This window comes from Aquarana catesbeiana, linkage group LG02 (genome assembly GCF_042186555.1).
Source record: "Aquarana catesbeiana isolate 2022-GZ linkage group LG02, ASM4218655v1, whole genome shotgun sequence".
Lineage (NCBI taxonomy): Eukaryota > Metazoa > Chordata > Amphibia > Anura > Ranidae > Aquarana > Aquarana catesbeiana.
In genome coordinates, this window is record NC_133325.1 from 371,879,412 (window position 1) to 371,903,919 (window position 24,508).

The 24,508-nt window shown below is 40.5% G+C and overlaps 1 protein-coding gene across 1 annotated transcript in view; it reads right to left on the reverse strand.

Moving 5' to 3' along the window:
- Positions 1-1,476: 1,476 nt before the first annotated feature.
- ASL (argininosuccinate lyase) overlaps positions 1,477-24,508 on the reverse strand; it is a 43,594-nt gene continuing 20,562 nt past the window's right edge. The window contains exons 6-17 of the mRNA XM_073615106.1: positions 22,840-22,937; positions 19,499-19,576; positions 17,280-17,357; positions 13,750-13,802; positions 11,136-11,198; positions 10,924-11,038; positions 8,917-9,001; positions 8,170-8,229; positions 7,095-7,178; positions 6,411-6,491; positions 2,841-2,947; positions 1,477-2,370 (exon numbers count right to left, since the gene is read on the reverse strand). Of these exons, the coding sequence (XP_073471207.1) occupies positions 2,217-2,370; positions 2,841-2,947; positions 6,411-6,491; positions 7,095-7,178; positions 8,170-8,229; positions 8,917-9,001; positions 10,924-11,038; positions 11,136-11,198; positions 13,750-13,802; positions 17,280-17,357; positions 19,499-19,576; positions 22,840-22,937 (1,056 nt within the window). The 3' untranslated portion in view covers positions 1,477-2,216. The remainder of the gene's footprint in view (positions 2,371-2,840; positions 2,948-6,410; positions 6,492-7,094; positions 7,179-8,169; positions 8,230-8,916; positions 9,002-10,923; positions 11,039-11,135; positions 11,199-13,749; positions 13,803-17,279; positions 17,358-19,498; positions 19,577-22,839; positions 22,938-24,508) is intronic.

Sequence of the window (24,508 nt, forward strand, 5' to 3'; positions counted from 1 at the left end):
CAGAACACTGCGTCACACTCAGCTCAGAGACACACAGCAGGAGATGCCCGCAGACTGTGTATGACATATAGTGGAGGAGGAGGGAGCGGAGCGTTGCAACCACAGCTTGGCCCCAGGGCAGGCAGCCTACCGATCAAAAAAATTTTGATCGATCAAAAAAATTAACAATTAATCGAGGAATTAATCTTTAATTTCCACAGCCCTAATTTTTAATGTTTGGACTGATTATGTACCAGACCTTGTATCTTGCGTATTACAAAAATCAACCAACATTGTATCAAAAAATTGTGAACTGTAATGCTCACCTCTGTGCAAGTGGTCAGGGAACATAGCTTAGTGTAGTATTGCCTAAAGCATTCCCCATTTATTCCTATAAACCAAGCAAACCTAGCCTATTGGTAGGTGGATGCCTCCAGGAATGCTATGTTTACTGACGTAGGAAGTACAGGAGGCTGAACAAAGGGTGAACATAGTTCCTGTGATTCCAGGAGTGCAGTTGTCCACAGAGATTGGCAGTGACTGGTGTCTCGCGGGAAAGTAGTCAGAGATGCAGATGGGGCAATTGAGGCAGCAGGCAGAGATGTGGTAAAAAAAAAACACAACAGGCAAAGGATCGGTCCAGCAGCAGGCAGAATTGTGGTGAAAGAACAGAACAGGGTCAGTGCAGGTAGCAGGCAAGACTGCACTGATTAGGAATGCTGTTGCTTGCTGCAATAGCTCTGGGGACACTGTCCAGATGTGATGGTGATCAGGGACACTGTTGATGACTGCACTGGCTCAGGTGACACTGGCACAGCTTGCGATCAGGAACATTATTGCTGGCTGTACTGGCCTGGCAACGCTGAAACTTATATGGCAGCATTGAGGAATACTGTTGCTGGCTTAAAAGTGGTCTGGTGACAATGGGACTCATGTGGCGGTGACCAGAAACACTGTTGCTGACTGGCCTGGTGTGGCAGTGATCAGGAACACAGTTGTCAGAATACACTGGTCTTTTGATACTGGGACTGGTGTGGAGGTGATAAGGAACACTGTTTCTGGCTTACTCTGGTCTGGTGACTCTGTACTAGTGTAGCAGCAAACATAAACCCTGTTGCTGGCTTGACACTGGGACTGGTGTGGCCAAGATCAGGAACACTGTTTTCGGTTTACACTGGCAATCAAGAACACTGTTGCTGGCTGACTCAATATAGTGACGCTGCACTGGGGTGGCTGGTGATCAGAAGCACTGGCTGGCTGCTCTGCTGACACTGTACCGTGGATACAGCAGATCACAGAGCATGCTACTGCATGTACTAGAGGGTGTGCAGAAGTGCCACAAAGAGGAGGCCGCTGGACAGCTGTACTAAGTGTTTATGGTCAAGCACGCAGGAGTGCACACCTATTGGCCCTCCTACATCTATGGCCACCTTCACATTATTTTGAAGTAAAGGAATAAATAGTAATGAACTGAAGACAAGAAAAAAAACACACAACAGGGCTTAATAATATTTTAATTATAGCCATGTAGCATGCCATCTTTGTAAATATACTGTTTCTATATATAAAATTATAACTAAATACTATTTGGCATCTCTGAAATTTGTATTTTACTTCCAATTACTTTCATCAGTTACACTGTTTCCTATAGAAGCAACTGAAATCATTTTTTAAGATGAACTCCAGGCAGATTTAAAAAGACAAAAAATGATTGCAGCTCTGTATTGATTACATTTATTGATTTTTTATTTATTTTTATTTTTTTAAACAAGCAGTGTAAGTAACTGAATTTCACTTGGCATTAGCCTCTTGCAGAACAGAGCTTAGACTCTTACACGGAGAGGGAGAAGCAGTAAGGTGCTGTAGTGTTCATGTACTAGCAAGGGACAAGGTGATAGGAGGGGGGAGCAGAATGACAAAGTGATGAACTCATCAGTGTGCTGCTTCTCCCTTCACTGCTCAGTCACAGGCTAGGGGTGGTGACAAGTCTTGTAAGTGTTTCTTAACTACAACAGGAAAATATTAAGTCTCCTGCTCTGCCAGAGAGGGATATGCTGGGTGCCCGAGATACAAAAATCTTAAGACTGGATGATCAGCCATACAAATCCTTTGGCAGGTAAAACAAATCCCTAATATTTATTTTACCTCTGTGTCCATGTTTCCTGGAGTTCAGCTTAAAAATATGTCTAAAATATCTTCGTGTTCTCCATCAAATCTACTATGGTCCAATTATCCCATTATATCACCGACTCTTGTGTTTTTTTTAGCCAGGTTCTCAGCTGTTCCACCTGTGCCACCACACAACTCTTTGCTGTTCCTCCTGCCGCTGTATACTGCTCCACACTGTTGGTGTAGTTCCACACCTTGGACACATCGTTGCTGAAGAGGGGACTGCAGGAACAAAGAAGCAGCAAATCAGCGGTCTAGTTATTAAGACACTAACAGTTTTTACATTCTTATATACTACACAAGTATTTTGCCTGCTGTTAAAACATAATTTCCCTAGTCTATGTAAAGTTGTACAGCAATGCAGTGTTCAATCCGAGAAGCAGAACATATAGACACTTCTAAAGGGCACATCATTCAGACTGGAAGGTGTTTGTATCATTCTCACTTCTGGGAGCTGTTGCAGAACAGACAGAAAAGGGGTTGCCATGGTTTTAGTATACATTTCCTTTCAGAAAATATATGGTTTGGGAGTCTTTAACAAACTTTCAGATCCATATTGGAAAAAAAAAAAAAAGTTAAAAGACACTGCTGGGGAAAGTTATCTGACTTGCCACTATCTCAGTATTAACTATACTGTTAAATGATATGTTAACTTCAAATATGATATGTTCATTCCAAATCATATAACATACCTGATGCTCTTCAAGTCTTCCAAGGAGAGTTTATTGAGAGCAATGCCTTTAGTTTCAGCTAGCTGAACCACTTTACCAGAGAGTCCATGTGCTTGTCTGAAGGGCATCTGTTGTCACAAACAAGAAGATTTGGTTTCACTTAGTGAGGGAAAAAAAGTATTTGATCCCCTGCTGATTTTGTACTTTTACCCACTGACAAGGAAATGATCAGTCTATAATTTTAATGGTAGGTTTATCTTAAAAGTGAGAGACAGAATAACAAAAATATCCAGAAAAACGCATTTCAAAAAAGGTATAAATAGATTTGCATTTTAATGAGTGAAATAAGTATTTGATCCCCTATCAATCAGCATGATTTCTGACTCCCAGGTGTCTTCTATACAGGTAAAGGGAGTGCTCCTAAACTCAGCTTGTTACCTGTATAAAAGACACCTGTCCACAGAAGCAATCAATCAGATTCCAATCTCTCCACCATGGCCAAGACCAAAGAGCTGTCCAAGGATGTCGGGGGGAAATTGTAGACCTACACAAGGCTGGAATGGGCTATAAGACCATCGCCAAGCAGGTTGGTGAGAGGGTGCCAACAGTTGGTGAGATTATTTGCAAATATAAGAAACACATTAGAACTGTCAATCTCCCTCGATCTGGGGCTCCACGCAAGATCTCACCTCATGGAGTTTCAATGATCATGAGAACGGTGAGGAATCAGCCCAGAACTACAAGGCAGCTGGGACCATAGTCACCAAGAAAACAATTGGTAACACACTACACTGTAAAGGACTGAAATCCTGCAGCACTCGCAAGGTCGCCCTGCTCAAGAAAGCACATTTACAGGCCCATCTGAAGTTTGCTAATGAAAATCTGAAGGATTCAGAGAAGAACTGGGTAAAAGTGTCGTGGTCAGATGAGACCAAAATCAAGCGCTTTGACATCAACTCAACTCACCGTGTTTGGAGGAGGAAGAATGCTGCCTATGACCCCAAGATCACCATCTCCACCATCAAACATGGAGGTGGAAACATTAGGCTTTGGGGGTGTTTTTCTGCTAGGGGGACAGAACAACTTTTGAACATCAAAAGGGACAATGGACGGGGCCATGCACCCTCAAGTCTTGGGTGAGAACCTCCTTCCCTCAGCCAGGGCATTGAAAATGGGTCGTGGATGGGTATTTCAGCATGACAATAACCCAAAATAACACGGCCAAGGCAACAAAGGAGTGGGTCAAGAAGAAGCACATTAAGGTCCGGAGTGGCCTAGCCAGTCTCCAGACCTTAAAGCGGTTGTAAAGGTTCAATTTATTTTTATTTTTTTTAAAATAACAAACATGTCATACTTACCTCCTCTATGCAAGAGTTTTGCACAGAGGGGCCCCGATGCTCCTCTTCTGGAGTCCCCCAGCGGCGCTCCTGGCTCCTCCTCCTCTTCTTGAGTGCCCCCACAGAGACCCGCATTCCCTGGGGACATTCGTGCGAGCTCGCTTCCAAGTCCTGTCCATTGACACAGACAGCAGGACTCGGCCCCGCCCCCCAGCTCCCGTGTCACTGGCTTTGATTGACAGCAGCAGGAGCCAATGATCCTGCTGCTTTCAATCCCACAATGAGGACCCGAGACAGCATCTGGAGCTGCTCTGCTCGTCCCAGTCGCTGGAACAATGGGGTTCAGGTAAGTAAAAGGGGGGCTTGTGGGGGGCTGCTGCACTACAAAAAGGTTTTTCCCCTTAATGCAAAGAATGCATTAAGGTGAAAAACCGAGGGGTTACAACCCCTTTAATCCCATAGAATATATGTGGAGGGAGCTGAAGGTTCGAGATACCAAACGTCAGCCTCAAAACCTTAAAGGGGTTGTAAACCCTCTATGTTTTTCACCTTAATGCATTCTATGCATTAAGGTGAAAAACCTTCTGTAGGGCAGCAGCCTGCCAGAGCCCCTCTTTTACTTACCTGAGCGAGGTCTTTCCAGCAACAAGAACGAGCACACCAGCTCCAGCCGGTGTCTCGGGTCCTCATTGGATAGATTGATAGCAGCAGGAACCATTGGCTCCCACTGTGGTCAATCAAATCCAATGACTCGGGAGTCGGGGGGCGGGGCCGAGTCCTGCTGTCTGTGTCAATGGACTAGAATAAGTATTCTGAAACTGTGTAAAGAGATTGTCAATTGTAAGAGGCACTCTTTTCCAAGAAGCAGCGATTTTATTCAGGAAAGCTTTTGGTGCCGATTCTTTAGGCGCCCAAAAAAGCAAGTGCAGAGTTGATTTAGTTTTAAGGTTGTTACAGTTGCGTATTAAGACTAAAGAGATGGGTTGATTTACTAAAACTGGAAAATGTAAAATTTGGTGCAGCTGTGCATGGTAGCCAATCAACTTCTTACTTCAGCTTGTTCAAACCTGGAAGCGGAGTGGTTTCTAAGCAGAGCTTCACCAGATTTGCACTCTCCAGTTTTAGTAAATTAATCCCACAGTTTTAAATCACTGTTTAAAATTCTGAACTTATGCATATGTTAGCACAAAAATGGTTTCCTTTTACAGTATGCCTAATAAAAGCTGATTAAAGGACAATTGCAACCTTGGTACAATTGTCCTTTAGGGCCAGTACACATCACATGCAGTCCAGTGCGTTTTTTCTGCATCAAAAACGCATGGAAAGTAGGTTTCCAATGGCATAGGTCACACCAGTGCAGTCAGTTCCAGAAAAAAAAATAAAATAGAACATGCTGCATTTTGTCTGCAATGGAGCACATCAAAAATACAATAGACCCCAATACAGAAAAAGAAATAAAATAAAAAATAAAAAACACACAACACACATAGGAAAAAAGAAGCTGGAATGCATCTGGAAACGCATCAAAAACGCACCCGGAACTGATCTGGAGTGCCTTTTTTGTGGTGTAAACCAGCCCATAGTCGATTTCTCCTCTGCCCATTAACCTTACTGTGCAGTCCTGCTCTTCGCTGCACAACCTTTCCAGTGATAAAAACCCATTGGGTCTTCCTCATAATGCAACGCAATCCTATTCACGTCTATGGGTAAGTTAAAGTGGCCTCCAGCGGTCTAGCCAAGTATAGCTTCTCTATATAAAATGAATAGGGCTTTGACACACATGTGCAGTGCAGTAAGAAAAACACTGTGGAGCCAGGCTGGACCACACAGTATAAATTGGTAGGAGGGAGGTAAGCATTTGAGCTGCTGGACTGCACATAGGGAAGGGGGGGGGTGTATGTTGTGATTGAAGACCAATCATATACCAAAAGGTGCAATTGTAATTAAAGGGACTTCATAGGAAAAAAAAAAAAAAGGGGGGACTGATTTATTAAGCTGCGTCAAAAGACAGCTGAAGAAAGGAATAATTACCAATCAGACTTTTACTGGCAAAATAAAGCAAGTAATTTGGTAACAATGAAGACAACTCCACATCATACATGTAAGAGAAGTGTTTCTACCAGCACACGCAAAACAGTATTCAGTTTTACAATTACATCACAGCATTCAGGGTACTTTATAAATACAAAACAGGCCGGTCCTGACCTGCTAAGAACTGCACAATTTTCTACTATGCCTGTAAATGAAGCCTTACCCCTTTCCTAACAAGATAATAAGCAATGTCTGTAGCCAGCATATCTGGGCTCAGTGCCTTCTCCATACCTTCCTTGTTTATCTGAAACATAAAATGACAAAATTAGCACACAATATATCTTCCAAACATAAGATAATTTAATATAAAATTAAAAAAAAAAACTAAATAGAAATCACTCTGTTTATCCCTAGATACAACCTTTGATTGCACTTCCTTATTAGGCTTATGTATTCTCTATGGCGCTTTCTCCATAATTGGGTTAATAAATCTGGGTCAACTCTGATCGTGAACTTGCTAGTATTGTCACCATTGAGGCCACTTAGGGACTGCTTGCTGCACAAGTTCAAACCTATTTGATTCCATGGGTAGCGCATCTTCTTTTTAGTGTTTTAATGAATTAGGCCTATGCCATAAATAAATCGCCAGTGCCAGGATAGCTAAAAACTGTAAGGAAAACACTCACCAGTTTCCATGTATTGCTCATGAGAAAAAAAGAAAAGGATGCCAGTAAGGGAGTGACATCTCACTCATCCAGCAATTGAGGGAGGGACAAATAGAAACAGGTGAGTGAGTAGACTTCTACCCTGTTGAGCCATGATTAGCAATCCTGTTAATGAGCTGTCACCAACGTTAAGACTGCTAGCATGGCATAGCCCTAGGCCATATACAATAGAAATATTTTACCTGCAATGTGGAGATCACTCCAGAGGCCACTTGAAGTACAGCACATACTGTATCATAAACATCAAACATGGCCTCTTTGTCTTCCTATTCAGGCAAACCAAAAAAAAGAGAAAATGCAGAATTATTTTCTAAAACAATTATCTTCAATACACATACAAAATAGGTGTGCTTACTACAACTGGTATAATAGCTTCAAATCGTCAATTTTATTAAGTTGAATGTGTAGTAGAAATAACATAACTTACGTTCAAAACCATAACTATTCATTCATAAAGTCCAAACCTCATCCAATTCTTCCACCATTAGAATATATATCGCCTAGCAGTAAGAAGGGTCGCTGGTTCGAATCCCAACCACGGCACTACCTGCTTGGAGTTTGCATGTTCTCCCTGTGCCTGCGTGGGTTTCCTCCGGGTACTCCGGTTTCCTCCCACACTCCAAAGACATGCTGGTAGGTTAATTGGATCCGGTCTAAAAAATTGTCCCTAGTATGTATGAATGTGAGTTAGGGACCTTAGATTGTAAGCTCCTTGAGGGTAGGGACTGATGTGAATGTACAATGTATACGTAAAGCGCTGAGTAAATTGACGGCGCTATATAAGTACCTGAAATAAATAAAATAAATATAAAAATCGCCTTCAGTGCCACACTGCAAACTTCAACTCTTGTGAAAGTGCACAACCCCAGTGCGCCACTGCTGCTTACTGATGAAATAAAAGATCTCAATGCAGCGAGATCAACAGGGGCCTAGCTACCACACAGCTATGGTGTTTTCTGGCCCAACAACATCCAGCAACCCATAGTGCTTAGCAGCTGTTTCCACAATATCTTATCTTCTGGGTACAAGAAGGGAAGCTAAGTGAGTAGGTGATAAAATATAGTAGTTAGCAAATGTGGATTTACTTCAACGCTACTTGCTTGTGTGGCATGTTTTAAAATTCAGACCTAGTACATTGTAATAGAGGTTTATAAAGCAGCAGTCACAGACTGCCCTGTCAACCCTGTTGAAATGTTGCACTGCTGAACAATTTTAGAGCCATGTAGTAAACAGATGAACTAGGTAGGTAACTCTTACCTGAAGGTCCTTGTTGTAGGTGCTGGGAAGGCCTTTCAGTGTCATTAGGAAACCAGAGCACTGCAAGAAGGCACACAAGCTATTATTTTATCTGCACTGAAACAGCTACTCATTATTCTGCAAATATTTCAAGGAAGAATGTATTTAATTGCATTGGAAAGATACAAATAGTATGGGCAAAAATCAACTTAGAAAAAAAGACTCCAAAAACCCAAATACCAATGTAACAAAATAAAAATAGGTGACAAGATTGTCAGCCAACATTTTGAGAAGATTTTTGCCCATATGTTGACCATTTCTTGCCCATATGCAGACCATTTCTTGTTTTCCACACTATACCTGGTTGTTAGACAAATAGAATGGATGGCATGCACTCCATGGTCAAGCATAAAGACAATACAACACCCCAAGTGAATTGTTAGACAAGAGAGACAGCACTGAGTGTGAAGGGGGCAGAGGTCTCAAGAACCCAAGGGCTACCACATAGGCTACCTAAGAACTTCGGGTCTTTGAGTAGCTGCCCAAACTTTGGCCTTGACATAAGTATCTTCAAATTTGAGGATGTTAAAATGAGTTAACAAGTCACAGTGCAGGTTGTGTCAATTTCTATGGCAATGTAAAAAGTATGTGTATTCATTAGTGGCATGTGCAGCATAATTGTATGCAAAAAGAAACATTCTTTTAATATTGTGCTGCACTCTTTTTCCACGAAGACTTCACATAAATATTTCATAATACTCAACATACTCGACCAAAGACACGTCCAGCTTTGCTGCGGATAAGTTCCAAGCTATCAGGGTTCTTCTTCTGAGGCATCAAACTGCTCCCAGTACTGAGAAAAAAAAAAAAAAGATAAAAGTCCTCAGTGTCCAATAACCTTTCTCCATGGAAATGTATTATCCCATTTTTTTTTTTCAGATTTGTCTGTTCTATAACGGCTTTGCTTATCTAAAGTGAATGGTCTTTGCTATTTAAAAAGTTTTAAATGAAAACCTTTATTTTTAATTTTGGATGGACTGGTCCACATCCCTTTTATTTTTTTTGTTTTCTTTTCTTTCTGCACGGTTTGCCTTGCTCCTTCTATTTCTTAAACGGAAGTTTGTCAAGCCATGTGGTATAAGCAGGTCCACCCATGGCTCAATTTTCTTTGATTCACAAGAATTGCCTGAAAGTCAAGTGATGTATGACCAGTTTTACACTTACAAGTTAGCACTTAACGGGGGGGGGGGGGCCTCTTTTGAAGCAAGCAATCTAGATCACATTGGGATCAGTTTACAAATTTTATTTCAGGTTACCACCTGAGGATAATACTGGCTAATGAGAACTGTGCAGTTCTAAGAGGTGTCTAGTGGGGAGAACAGAAAATGATGCCTTTTGAGCCAATAGAATACCAGTTAAGAAGGTAAAATACAGACTCTTGAGAAACAGAGGCTTTCAAGAGTTTTAAAATCAATTAAAACCAATTTAAAAAATACCTTTTTAATATCTATGCAATGTTTAGATTTGTTAAGTAATCATTTTGATAGGAAACTTATAGGACACAGTTTAAAAATCTTTTATTCAGGGCAAAGCTATTGATATAGCAAATCTTTCAACTACTATGGTGGCAAAAGCGCAAAGAGCCTAGAACGGCCTTGTTATGCAGAACTTTATTCAGGCAGTAATAGCCTTGGGCACATGCACTTAAGAGCCCATTCACACAGGGACGACTTGTCAGGCGACCTAGTCGCCTGACAAGTCGCCTCCCGTTCTGTGCTATGGAACCGTTCTAAGGGGAGCGACGCAAGAGGCTCCGACTTAGAAAAAGGTTCCTGTACGACTTCGGGGGCGACAGAAGTCGTTTTGCAAGTCGCCCGGGCGACCTGCAAGTCGTGTTGCCCCTGTGTGAATGGGGTCTAAGTGTGTGTGTGTGTGTGTGTATATATATATATATATATATATTCTCTGTATATGGAATACAATAATGAAAATGAGCAACAGAAAAATATGTACAAATCTGTGAACTGCTTTTATGTAGATATTCCACTAAAAATTTAAATAGACACTAACTAAAAATACAGTGTTGCTGTTGCCAATCTTACTGTTAAAGGCTGTCTCCAGCTAAAACCTGAATACTCCAGAGATTAAAGCAGGGCCCAAGACAGATATGAATGCGGCCCAATACAAAATCGTAAACTTAAAAATGTTGATTTTTTTTTGTCAGGGGGTTGCAAAAATGGGTTCACACTTAAACATGCGGCTGAAGAAAAATGTTATCTTCCCAAAGAAAACATATCCCACTCTTCACAATTACACTTTATTCATGTCATCAGTTTTCAGCAGCACTTAAATTGGTGAGCAACGATTTTCAAGGATGAAGCATCTGAAGGACAAAATTAGAACCAAAACATCAGATGAGCATCTTGAAAACTCATTGAGAATTGCTACAACATCCATCGAACCAGATACTGATGCGTTAGTTTATCAAAAACCGTGTCAAATATGGCACTAGTTTTATGTTGCCTTCTTTTATATTTATTATAAAAAAATTCCAGTTTTATTACTCATATACGTACATTATCTACAGTATATCAGTGCTCATAACTTGTGCTCTGTCTGACTTTTTCTGCTCATCGGCTATACTTATAGTTTGTGTATTTTATGTGTGGCTCATAACAATTCCTTTTTTTCCCCAATGTGGCCCAAAACGATCAAAAGGTTGGACACCCCTGGACTAAAGGAGTACTATCAAGTTTCATTTAACTTTGTATTCACCTGTAGGAGTCTGACAAGGTAACAAAGCTGAATTCTTTGGTGCTGTAGATAATGAGATCTTCAGACATCTTAGAAAGGTGAGTCATGCAAAGAGAGGCCCAGAACAAAAACTCAGCTGAAACAAAATCAATAAAATACCATTGCATCAAGTTATTGAAATAACACTTTTTAAAGTGGGTTGGTTTTTAAATAAAAAAAAATTTAAAATATACCTATAAAGTCCCGCTCACTAGTTGCATCCATGCTATTTAGACTGACGGAGTCAAACTCGAGTTCTGTTGGGGAAAAAAACCAAACACAGTATTATAGCCCATACACACAATAGGGCTTTGTACAAACTTTCCCGTGGATTTTTGTACAAAGGGCGTCAGCCGTAAACTAATTAAGCATACACACGGCAGGACTTTTTCAGCCAACTTTCACCAAATCACGTGGTTTTTCAGCTCTTTACCGCCACCATTTGGTCAACTTCTGTATTGTCTGATCTTTTGCATTGGTTCTGAGCATGCGTGTTTGTACTTTGGACTAAAGTCCTATGGACTTGTGTACACATGATAGGATTTTGCACCATAGGACTTTTGTTGCCGGAAAGTTTGTCTGTTTGCACAGCCAACATTTGTCTGATGAAAACCGAAAAAGTTTGTCCGATGGAGCGTACACACGGTAGGATGTTGCCTTAAAACAGCTAATTTGCATGTTTGTTGTCAAAAAGTCCTATCGTGTGTATGGGCCTTAACACTTGTGATATGATACAGGTGCAAAATACAAAGTGTAGTAAGCCATAGCAACCAATGAATACGCTTTACAGAAGCCAGACGAGTCGATGAGTTCTGATTGGGTGCTGCAAGTGGAGCCCTTTACAGCTTTGCAACTTGTATCTCTCCAAAAAAAATAAAATAAAGCACCTAAATATCTCTGCCTCCTAGTTTATATGTGTCAGGATGACAGCCCTTATTCAGTGAACAGGTTTAATATTATAATTCAGTTTTTGGCAGGTGCTGGTAAGCTGAAATAGCCATCACTTTCCTATATTTTTGAAGACTCCAATGTCAAGATTTCCTGCACTAACTTGTGTCTCTGCCAAAACCATGACAAATAATTTCCAGCTGAATTCTTCAGTTAATTTTACTTAAAGCAGTATCCACCAGGTGATCATGAAAACATTCTTTGTCTTTGCAATGGATGAGACAGCTAGACAGAATTAGGAATTATATTTGAAATATCCTGACATATACAAGAAGTCTGCATTAAAGAAGAACACCAGTCAAAAACAACAAGAAAACAAAAACAGCATTTGCTGCAAAAATTTACCTTAATCCAGAGATTTCCCCTGCAGTACTTTCTTACTACTGCTAGATGTCCTCAGTCTTATGGCAAACATCAACCAACTTCTCTGAGCCCAAATCAGCCTAGACCTGCCACCATCCTGTAACTGGACAGTAAAAGGAGAAGCAAGACAGTGCTGAGCGCTGTCACTTTGCCTTCTCCTCCTATCAGCATGCTTCTTGTCAATACATGAATGGATTTTCAACCTGCCTAACTATGTAACTATGGATTGACTCTTTGTGCTGCCTCTGACTTTCCAGCCCTCATGTACAGGTACTGCGAGAGGCTGATATCAGGTCAGGTACTTACACTGCCTGCATTTAAAAAAAAAAAAAGAATACTTTTAAATGATCTATTAGTAAATACAGAGCAACATTAATTTATGCCTTTTATATCTGCCTACAATTCAGCTTTAACCACGAAGGTGCGTCTATACTTAATGATGTTTTTTTTCTACTGCCCTATACACCAGCGAAATGACAGATCAACAAAAAAAAAAAAAAAAAAAATTATATAATATATACATACAAATTTCCTTTTTTGTATGTATGTACATATACACACACACACATTATATATATATATATATATATATATATATATATATATATATATATATATATATATATATATATACATATACACACACACAACTCAGTCCATCAGAGATGCCTATGGAAAATTATGGGCATCACATACATAGACCGTACCACAAACGAGGAAATCTTGAAATGCAGTGGTATGCAAAAGCTAGAAGAATGTAGTAACAAGGAAGACCGCTGACAACCTGAAAACCTTAGAGGTTCTATGTAATGAACCCACCCATGAGGAGCCTCCAAGATGGACATTTGATACATACAAACATATGTAAAAATCACTGCTGTAATTCTCACCCATAACTGGTGGCTCCACCATTGTCGGATGATTATGTATCTCCAGATGCCAGTTGATATAACTACTTTTTGTATAATGCATATTCTATGGATGTGGGGTGAGTTGTTGGTAACTGCTGGTGCCACATGCCTATGATCCATTACATGCTCCTTGTTCTATCAGGTTGCTGACTCACTGGAATTCTATTGTACAAGACAAGGGGGTTGATTTAATAAAACTGGAGAGTGCAAAATCTGGTGCAGCTGTGCATGCTAGCTAATCAGATTCTAACTTCAGCTTGTTAAATAAAAAAAACATGGAAGTTGATTGGTTTCTGTGCAGAGCTGCACTGGATTTTGCATTCTCCAGCTTTAGTTATTTTGAATACTGGATGTGCAGCTGCCTACTGTCATCTGTCATGACCTGATCAGAAAATAACACATTATTGGAGTTACAAAGTGACAGACTAATACAGAGAACGGGATGTTGCTCATGGCAAATAATGATTTTTTACCTACATAATTAAAGCAAACATCTGACTGACTACTATGAGCAGCATCACTGTTTCGCTTCCTAGGTATTCAAATGGAACATCACAAACTTACAATTACATTTGTATATATATACCTTTGCGTAGAAGTTCCCTGTCTACTCCTAAAGGGTTTCCAGCTATTGCACCACTGGAAAAAAAACCAAAGCTTTAGAAATGGAACAGTGAGAATTACATTTCAGAATGTTCTAGTGAAAAATAGCATAGTATTCCACCTTAAATAAAAAACAAACAATACATGTAATGTATTAATAAATGCTTTTATGTTATGTAGCTATTTGGCCATTTGTTGCTCTGCTCTCTACTGTAATGCTGATGTTATGCTATCCCCTCCAGCCAGCAGGGGGGGGGGGGTTCATAGCCAAACCAGCCCATAGACCTCAATCTTCAATGCAGTGAACTGAGAGCCATGGGAGTTTTAGTTCAAGATGGCAGCCACACAATGGAGCCAATGGAGTATTTACACTACAGTTTCCTAGAGGCACTGGGGAGCAGGGGGACTGGTCAGATTGCTTTTTACCAAACTGCCTGGGAAGCTTTGCTTTCTTGGTGCCATGGGAACCAAGGAATGCACATCTGCAGCCTGCTATCAGATTGTTGGGAGACCAGACCAGTGGGACTGAGCCAGAGGACCAGGAAGGCAGAAGATACCCTGGGCCGCGCAGCACAGACCACAGTGATTGCACTGCACCATTGCCACAGGGAGACCGGAGTGTCCTCTCACCCTCTGCTTTCCACAGATGGCATCCCCGAGAGAGAGCAGGCTGCCCCATTCTACAGCGAAAGCATGCAGCTTCCCCATAGGAACAGATGAGATGACACATCGGCCCATAATTCACACTGTTAGCAGGAACTGAGTCACTGGAGGCAAGACATTAAGTATACCACATCCATACACCTGTGTCTTGCCCATTCAGCACCTATACCCCATTGATAATGCACATGTGCCATACCCATGTTACACCTCTACGGCCCCATATTGCATGCTGGTTTATTAAAATTGTTAAGTGCACCAACGCTTCTTAAAGGGCCCCAATGGTAGCCAGCAGAAGAAAAACCTAAAGGACTGCCCTTCCCATTACAGAGCTGACTTTCTCATTAAACCAACCAACAGGCCCCCTCATGTTCCCCATTTTAAAATTTTTCATATGAACAGTGCATCCTTAGCAAGTCTAGGCCTAGCATAACCAATATATATATATATATATATATATATATATATATATATATATATATATATATATATATATATATCGATCGATCGATCGATCGATCGAGAGAGAAGTTCACCTTTAAAGAAAGCCTGAAAAAAAAAAGTCCTATTTTTGGATTGCCACCCTAATGCACCACTGCAGTTCCCTGAACATTTACTGCAACTACTAACTCTCTAAAGGTTTGGCCATCCAAAGGGGCTAGGAACAGTGGTGGCTGGTGGTAATTTTTTTGTGTGGGGAGGGCGCAAACAGTGCACCTGCAAATGCCACCCCCGTCGGATCGGTCGGCGCACTTACCCCATCCATGGCGGGCAATCACAGGCGGCTTCCCTAGCTCTTCTCCACGGGCATCTGTTTCACAGCAGGCATCACGAGCAGTGTCTCCTTCCCCTGCTCGGCAGCTTCAGTCTCCTCCCTCCTCCTTGGTGACCAATCAGAACGTTTCTCCTTTCGGCCAATCAGGAAATGGGTCTCAGACCCGCGCTTCTTGATTGGCGGAGAGGAGATTCAGTGTGAGAATAGGGAATATTCATTCCCTATTCTCACACACCTGGAAGGGCATTGAGCGCATTCTCAGTGCCTCGAGCCCACCCTATTTTGAAGCCTATTAGAGCCTCTGGGTCTAAATCAGTGCTAAAAAAAAAAAAAAAAAAAAAACAAACAAACGAAAACACCCAATCTGCATTGGAATTCATGCACCTGGCGTCTTGAAAGGGGCTGGACGCAGGGATGGGGGGTGGTGGCGACGGATAGGGGAGGCAGGGCCCGTGCGCCCTTAATGGATAGGCCACTACTGGCTAGGAACTTGCTCACTCCTTAAGTTACAGTGCTTTGATCAGAAATAAGGTTTCTTACGCACAGATTACTGCATTGTGGCATGGAGAAGAAGCATGAACTTACCTGGAAGCTAAAGTTTTTAATAGGGATACAGTGGTTCATCAAGGAGGCAATGCAAAAAGGAAAGATGCAGCTTTAAGTGAAGTTACAAGAAGCGGAGTGCAATAGCGGCACTGGTTTCAGAGGTGGAAACAGTCACAAGGTCTATGCTTTTTGGTCCCTCAAACAAATTACAAAGATATTACAATTATAGAATAAGAAAAATAAATGCAATATCACAACTTTTTACTGCTCTATTACAGTCTGCCTGAATGCCTACCTATTCCATTAACTAAAATAAAAAAAAAAAAAAATGAGCTAGCATGCATTCTGGGCAGATGTGAACCACAGATGTGGAACTAATAAATGATATTGCATACAACATGTGAATTACAACTTTCTGCAACAATTTTTTGTGTTTGATTAAATATACTTCCTTGTGGTCTCATTCAAATTGTGTGCAGGACTGCATACTTTACTAAAAAAAAAAAAAATAATGCATACATGTGTAACCAATGCTTACATTGTGATAACAATGTAATATCCTGGTCCAAAAGGGAGTCTACATCTGCTTTGTTGAAAATCATGATTTTGCATTTAAAGGGCCTACTGTAAATTAGATCGGATTGCTGAGTACATGTAATTTGAAACAAACGGCAATACTTTTTTAGCCACCCATTATAATGCAATGCAGTAACCTGACCCTCAATGATGTGCTTCTTGCTATTTGTTTCAGTGAGTTTCCTCGCTCTCATAGCAGTCTTTTACTTTGAACAGGTTGAACAGGAAGGAAATACAGACCTGAACCTAAAATGTCCTTGAGCTGCAGATCCAGCTCCTGCAGATCTGTACATAATTATATAAAACTCATCTGCAAAAGTAAAAGAAGTCCATAGATATAAGACAGCTGGGCATGCAAGCATGATCTGACAAACCTCCGGTACTCCAGTCCAGTGAAGGTTTCACAAAAAGAAGATTGGTAACACAGGCAGAGATTGGCAATGACACTTTGCAGGAGTGGGACATTAAGGAACTGGGACATTTTCTAAACTGCTTAAATGATTGTTCACCAGAAAGCAGTTGGCTGGAAGTCATATACAGGGACAAAAGGTTAGAAGACAATGGTCTTCTGATTGAGCCATTTATAGTTTTTGTCCTTTTGTAAGAATTAGTGGCTATACAACCATGAATAAGGCTTAGCAGTGAAGAAATCCTGGCAGTTCTTCTGAAGCAAGCAATGAGTCATTATTAAGATGAGTTGAGGAAGCGCAGAGCGATTTGAGCAGAAGCACTTCACTTGACCTCAGCCTAAAGTTGTGTCACTGCAAATCACATGCTGGTTGATTTCCCAGAAAATAACTTGCTTTTTCACTTTTCATACCAGAAGAAGCATTCAATTTCAGATCTGATTTCATCTCAAATATATACAAATAAATGATAAGCCCTCCTAACACCATCTGATAAAAAGGTGGCTGAAACATTAGTCTGTGTCTATCTATGCTATAAGGAAATCTTACCTGCCAAGTGGCAAAACATTTATCCTCTTTCTTAGTTCTCCCAGTCTTTCAGCATCTCTACACAATGCAACTGCATGGCTGCACATAAAAGCACAAAATAATGAATACCCAAAAAACATATATAAACACCCATAAATAACTAAATATATAAATGGAAAGTTATGAAGTAAAAAAAGGAAAAAAGGACACACCTGTGGTGGTCAGGTGTTTCCACATTTGCTCATAGTCTAACGATGTTCGGTATTTAAAAGAATGTTATAAGCAGTCAGTGATAGAGGGGGGGAGCAACAATCGTAGGGTGTTGCGGCATTTGCAGCCGCTGCTAATTACTCCGCTAGGTGGATCACTGATTCATTGAAACAGGAGACCACTGAGATATGCATCTCTTGCTCTGTATGTAGTTCTGGTAACGCAGCACAGCACCTGGCTGCGATGAGGTTGGAAAAATAATAAGCCTGACATGAAAAGCTGTCTACTGTGCTGTGGAAGGTCAGAAGTCAGGAAGCACTGTGGCTGAGCAGCAATATCAATCCCCCAGGCTGGTGGCCCAGCTGGGCATTCAACATCTGCCAACTTAAGCTGGAGTTTGGTTCGATTTTCAGCCACTTTCAGAACAAGCCAAAATTTGAGTTTGGAAAGCTCTGTCAGCATCACCTGGCCTATCTAAAATTTGATTTTTCAATCGACTTTTGACAGAGGAGTCAGATAAAAAGTTGTCTGCTGAACAATGACTGCATCCAGAGGCAGCTGCGGATCCTGCTGTCTGCTGAATACAATAGCCAGCAGGGAAGATTCCTTCATACAAGTTGTTTAGTGTGGATCAATTATTTTGCAGACTGTGAGAATATCTTTTTTGCAACCATGGGTTACAGGAAAGAAATTTGCATGATTCCCTCATCAACACAGACAGTGCTGACAGGGGAATCCCTCCTGCCGAAACATTGTATTCTCCCGGCGGGGGAAGCCGTCCCTACTAGGAGAAAACAGTGCTTATTGCTAGTGGCTATAGCAATAATTGTATCAGGCTGGTTGGACCTAAGTTGATCAATCCACTTGGTACATTCAGCCCGCTCACACAGCGTTTGAATCTCTGCTAGTTCTTGCCAAACCGGCTGAGATTCGAACCGTCTATGGCCGACCTTAGGGAGGAGGGCTTCCAGCCGAGGTCTTTTTCCACAGCCCAGGTGCCTGGAGTGCCTGTTTGTAAGTAAATGTATTAATTAATGCTTTTTCACAACTAAGGATTAATATTTCTAGTGGGAAACAATAATAGGAAAATAACAGAAGGAAGATGGTAGAAAAAGTCTAAAAAGACATATTTTCCTAAGGTAACATGTCAAGAATGGTTGAGTTTCTGCCTGCTCAAGCCCACACTAATGCTCTCAGTCTTAAACTTCTGACTCCTCCAATCAGTTGTTCGTTCTGCATGATCAATAATCCATTGGAGGAGTGTGATAACAGTAGCTTTTCTAAAATGGTTACTTAAAATGCATATAAAAAAAAACAACAATGTACTTCTTATTTGTTCCCCTCTGGCCTAGTAAATGTACCACAAAGCATGTTATATCCGTTTTATAAGTGCAAAAAAAAAATGTAATCTTGTTTAAATTCAGAGCGGTCCTGCTTCCTTCGCTCTTTGTCTATGTTATTTTAAAGAGATTTAATCACTCAGCCCAAAACCTTAAAATCAGAGCTGAATTACTGGTGTATCAGCAGGCAAGTTTCTGCAATTACTGGGTATTTGAAGAATTAAACATGGGCAAATGTGCATGTATTGAATAAATACACAGCCCTTTTTTGGCATGGTATAACTTTATAACCTCACTTAGCCCAGTATTCCACAGGCCCTATTCAAACTTTTACACTTCCCTGGATGGTTTCACGCATAGAAAAGCGCAAGTAACTGGGGACAAACATTACATCATTCCCTCTCTCCCCTGTATAGTCCCTATAGCCTATGTATTCATTATATTTCATCTTTAAAGAATAACAATTTATATATTTCATAAATGTCTATGTATTGAATAAATGGTGTTTCAATTTAAAAAAAAAAAAAAAAAATCAAATTTGACCAACCCAATTCACTAAGTTTTGAGGTAACATTTGCAGCTTCAATTAAAAACATAACAGAGTAGCTGTCTGAATTACAAATTTTAAATCTGAAACATTTTTTACTGAATCAAAGGAAAAAGTATTTCTAAAAGTCTGGGCCAAATTACCTTAGGATCCAGTGACTCCAGCGTATAGGCTGAGCCCTCTGCATGTGGGTATATCCTGGAAAAAGTATATCAATTTCTCTGAAGTAAAAAAAAAAAAGAAAAAAAGAGAAGATATATATTATAATATGTGGCAAGGTTCAGTAAAACAACAGTCAACTAAACACTTTGCCCGTTCATAGCTAGGATATTTTGAGACCTGTGCTCAAATTTAGCTTCACACATTTGTTTAAAAATGTTGCAATGTATAAACTCTGCATTTGCATAATTGACACCCAATTAATATTTGTATTAGTAATGGTGTGGTGAATTAACTCTGGGATTGTTTTTCATGGTTATATTTCCTGTTATGGTTACACTTTTTTTTTCCAGGTTGACTGATGACATCAGTGTTAATTTTGCGACTAAAATATTTTCGTCATAGTTTTCATCAGCTGCATGTTTTCAGTGACAATAACTAAATGAAAATAAAATTCAAAGTCATTTGACGAAAACTATGAGGAAAATCAATTCAATTTTTGTCAAACAAAAACGTGAGAGAGGGAAGTTTATCCACCTGAAATTCCGCTTTCCTCAGAGCTCCGCCTGTCCATTAGAGCCCCTACCCCCTGACTCGGCAAGTTGTATTGGCTGAGAGACGCAAGCTCCCATTAATCCTTTCCCTTTCTTATGCAGTTCCACGCATTATACTCACACCTTCTCTTTAGCACCCTCTGCTGGGATTTCCTAAATCAGCAACACAATTCCATTCCCAGCCTATAATAATATCACAATAAAAGTTTAAACATGTATTGCACTACCACATAAGAATAGGTAGGGCGCATTTACTAAGCTGCTGAAAGCAAAAAATAAAAAAAATTAAGAAAAAAGGCTTTTCATATTTTTTTCCTACTATTTGATGTTGGTAATATATGCAATGGCATTACAGCCAATAGAGTTTACAGTTGTTTTTTTTTTTTTTTTTTTTCTGGTGCAGCTGTGTGTGGTAGCCAATCAGGTTCTAACTTCAGCTTGTTCAATTAAGCTTTGACAAAAAAATCTGTAAGCTGGCCTTTGCAGAGCAGCACCAGATTTTTCACTCTCCAGTTTTAGTAAATCAACCCCTATATATTAAAACGGCTAAATCTGTGTCTGCAGTGCATGTTCAAACCTTAATACCATAATTTGTACTCCAGGAGTATATAATGAGTTTGGCAATTCTAGAGAAATGCTTAAATAATGCATTACGAATCCGATTCGATTTTTAGTTGACTAAAATATGACTAAAACAATTGAGACGACTAAAATGAAAATGGCATTTTAGTCAAAAGACTATGAATAAAACTAAATTGAATTTTGACGTCAAAATTAAAGTGGTTCTAAAAGGCAGACTTTTTTTTAAAATCTTAATGCATTCTAAGTGTGTAGCAGCCCTCAGCCCCCCCCCCCCCCCCAATACTTACCTGAGCTCCAACTCCTTCCAGAGATGTTGCACATTGTGCAAAACAACTGCACAGAGCAGGCAAGTATAACATGTTTGTTATTTAAAAAAAAAAAAAAAAAAAAAAAAAACAAGACTTTAATATCACTTTAACACTGGATGACATCTGCAATTTATGTTCATTGCACAAAGACAACTTGTTGAGGTTGTAAAAATAGTAAGTCAGTCAAGCTGTGTCCTTAACAAAAACTTTCAGCCAATAAATTTGAATATGGCTTTCAGCCCTTAAGTGTAATTCCAGTCGGCGCTTTTTTCTTTTTGAGTTGGTCAGAAGCGTTGTCAGGATTTTCTTGATGAGACAAATAGGTTAGGGGTGATGCGGGATCAGATTTTCTTTGTATCATATGAGTGGGCGAAGGAGAAGACCAAATACTGACAGTGCAGACAGTGACTGGGTCAGGTTTTTCCAGCCTGTACAATCAATTATCCCCCCCCCCCCCCCAAGTCAGCCACAAACCTTAAGATTTTCTCTAAGTATGGCTACTTTCAGGTAAATGTGTTGTATATGTGAGCTTAACTTAAATGGCTCATGTTTATAACAATGCAAATACAAAGAATAGCACATTAAAGACAATCACACAACTACGGTTTTGCGTGAACTGTGCATGACAGATGCGTGACGGATAATATAAAAAAAAAAAAAAACGTGTGCACAAATTTACCTGCTCTAGATACACTTATACAAATAAATGTTTTAGAAAAGTATTCCTCTAATGCAAAATAACCTGAATGTAACCAGACAGTTCATGTTGCCCAATTACAACAGTGGCAATGTGAGGACAATGGTCTGTAAAAGTTCAAGGTTACATTTCTTACAAAAACAGAGTGGACCATCAGCATTCAGCACGCATTATGTTGAAAGCAGCAGGTCATAACCTCTGCTTGTTTGTAGGCAGTGGTCCTGCATTTCCCAATCACAGTAATGCTGGGTGCTGGCAACGATTTCTTTTTTTCTAAAGGGAAAATTGCATCAATGTTTTTGGCTTTATTGAATGTACTCCGTGTAAAATTTGTTGTTACATTTCTAACAGGTTACAAAAACTGCTTCCAAACTACTGACCAGGTTTCCCTGGTTCTCCATCTCCGCATATGCAATGCCTACATAAACTAAACTATTCACCCCTTGGGCTTATCCATAGACTTATTATTATTTATAGTCCTATTCAGACTTGGGCCTGTCACGGACCACCACAAAACAGTGTTTTTTTTCCCCCATTGATGAACAAAAATGAACTTCTGTAAAAAAAAAAAAAAAAAAAAAAAAACTGAATTCACCCATTGACACACCAAAATTGTCACTTAGCCAATTATTTTCCAAAGATATATAATTGGTTAAATGGAGATCACCTCTGTGTAGTCAAGTGCCAATACATGTGCTTCTAAAGGAGGTCAAACTTCTGGTGAGTCGTTATCATGGCAGAACATACACAGATAAGGCACAAAAACAATCCAAAAAACTCCAGCATTTGGACCATCATCCATTGACGTCTATCCCGCCATGGCCCCCTTCCTTTCCCCAATTCATCTCCTACCCTAAATACCCTTCTGCTTTTCCCATGAATTTCTTCTTATTCACATACTGTCACCCCCTGCCCTTTCTCCATGCCTAGTATTTTCTACTCTTTTCACTCTCCTCCTATCCTTCTCCACTTCTGTAATACTTAGTTTTCTGGTGGGTAATTTTTTTAAACCCCAGCGCACACACCCACCTTACATTTTGAATACATACACTATCCATGATTCACTGGTTAGCAATTGCCACTTACTGTACTTATTGCTTTCGTTTGTTGCCCGAACTGGTCTTTGTGCAAAGCTCATAAAAGATATTTACTATAGCAGAATAGACTACACAGCCTTCACTTACATTGCTGCTCTGTCTACCATGGTCCTAATAAGACGTGTCAAATGCAAGTGAAGAGCAGAGCAGGAATCTCGCAACCACAACCTCATGTCTGTTACAACCTGTGAGAAAAAAAAAAAAAAAAACAACACCAGATGTAATACTTAAAGTGTATGTAAAGAATTTACTTTTCTTGTTGATTTCTTTCTGGTTTATTAAATATACCAATGGAAGCGTTTTCTTATATCGGTTTGAAAAGTGCAAGAAAATACATGTTAATTCTGCTGAACTAACAACTTCCTGTTCTTTCTGCCTCTACTAAACTCATTATCAATAAGTATTGCTCCCGGCTTCTCTCTGTTGACTACAGAATACCTTCCCCTATGTTATGTAGAAGAGACGAGGCAAAGGTGTTCTGTAGTCCTGTCCTAGGGGGACAATGTTGTTCCTCTACAGGTAAAGTAAGCATGCGTGGTCAGCCTAGGAAGGAAGTTTGTTAGCCCACATTTACATTTGTGAACAGGGCCATGTGTGATAATATGTGAGCACCTATCTCCGGATACTGCAAACCCAGGGGATCAAATATAGATGGGGGTTCCCATTCAGGCTCTCGTTCTCGCTAATGGGCCACCAATTCCATGCCACTTCTCCATCCGACCTACGACGCCACTTCCTGGAACTGCAGCTTGACCTACTTTCGCCTCAAGAAGAAGCAACGTCCTCGTCCTCCAAACCCAGACCTTCTCGGCCTCGTCAGCTTTCCCAAGCATCCCAAAAGTCTCAACCAGGCTCCCAGGCGCTGCAAGACCTACAGGCCCAACGTTTTCATACAGTCACTAACAGTTGAAGGTGACCCTTTCACTGCCATGAGCAACCTATTGCCCCCTGCCACCTGATCCTGTATTGAACTTGCTTGAACTTATCCAACCATTGGACCGTACACACAAATCTGGATGGCGCCCTGTGGACTTTGCTTCCTTCACACCTAACCCCACACTCGAACCCTGATGTAGGGCCATAGGTGGTTACTCTGTTATAGGCCACCCTGCCTATGAGATGGCGGCTTGGGGTGAAGACTACCTGCCCCGCATGTTGTGAAGGGTTCCTAGCTCAGATAACTTTTCAGCGTTCCTCTGCATCGATACAAGTATGGCAGTCTGTGACTGCTCATTTGGCTATCGTGCGCTATAAATGCTCTGGGTGACTCCAGGACCACTATAGGGTGGGAGGGCACTGGAACTCTACCAGGGTTTGCTTAGCACTATTTATTTTGTTGCTATTCCCATCTCCTTAACAATGTTATACATTTCTGCTTTATAGTCGGGTGCCCGAGGGATCTTTGTTCCTCCACACATTTACATATCTTATAAAAGGACTAAAAGTGTCCTATTGGTTTTTCCTTATTTTTTTTTGACTATGATCTCAGAAGTTTGTTCGGTCTTGTGCTAATATCATTTAAGTTGATAACTTCATTTTGTAGAAGGCTTGTGGCTCTGACAGACCACTGCTCCCCCTATGTATTTGTACTTGGCTAAAACGGCTGTCTTGGCCAACATCCGACCCCGTTGTGGGCCCCGCGTCCCACACAGTGATGCATTCAAATGCTCTATGTTCATTATATCCAGAGAAACCCTCGGTTTCCTCATGTTCTTTGTCCTGCTCTCCTCTTCTCTCTTATTTCCTCTCCCTCTTA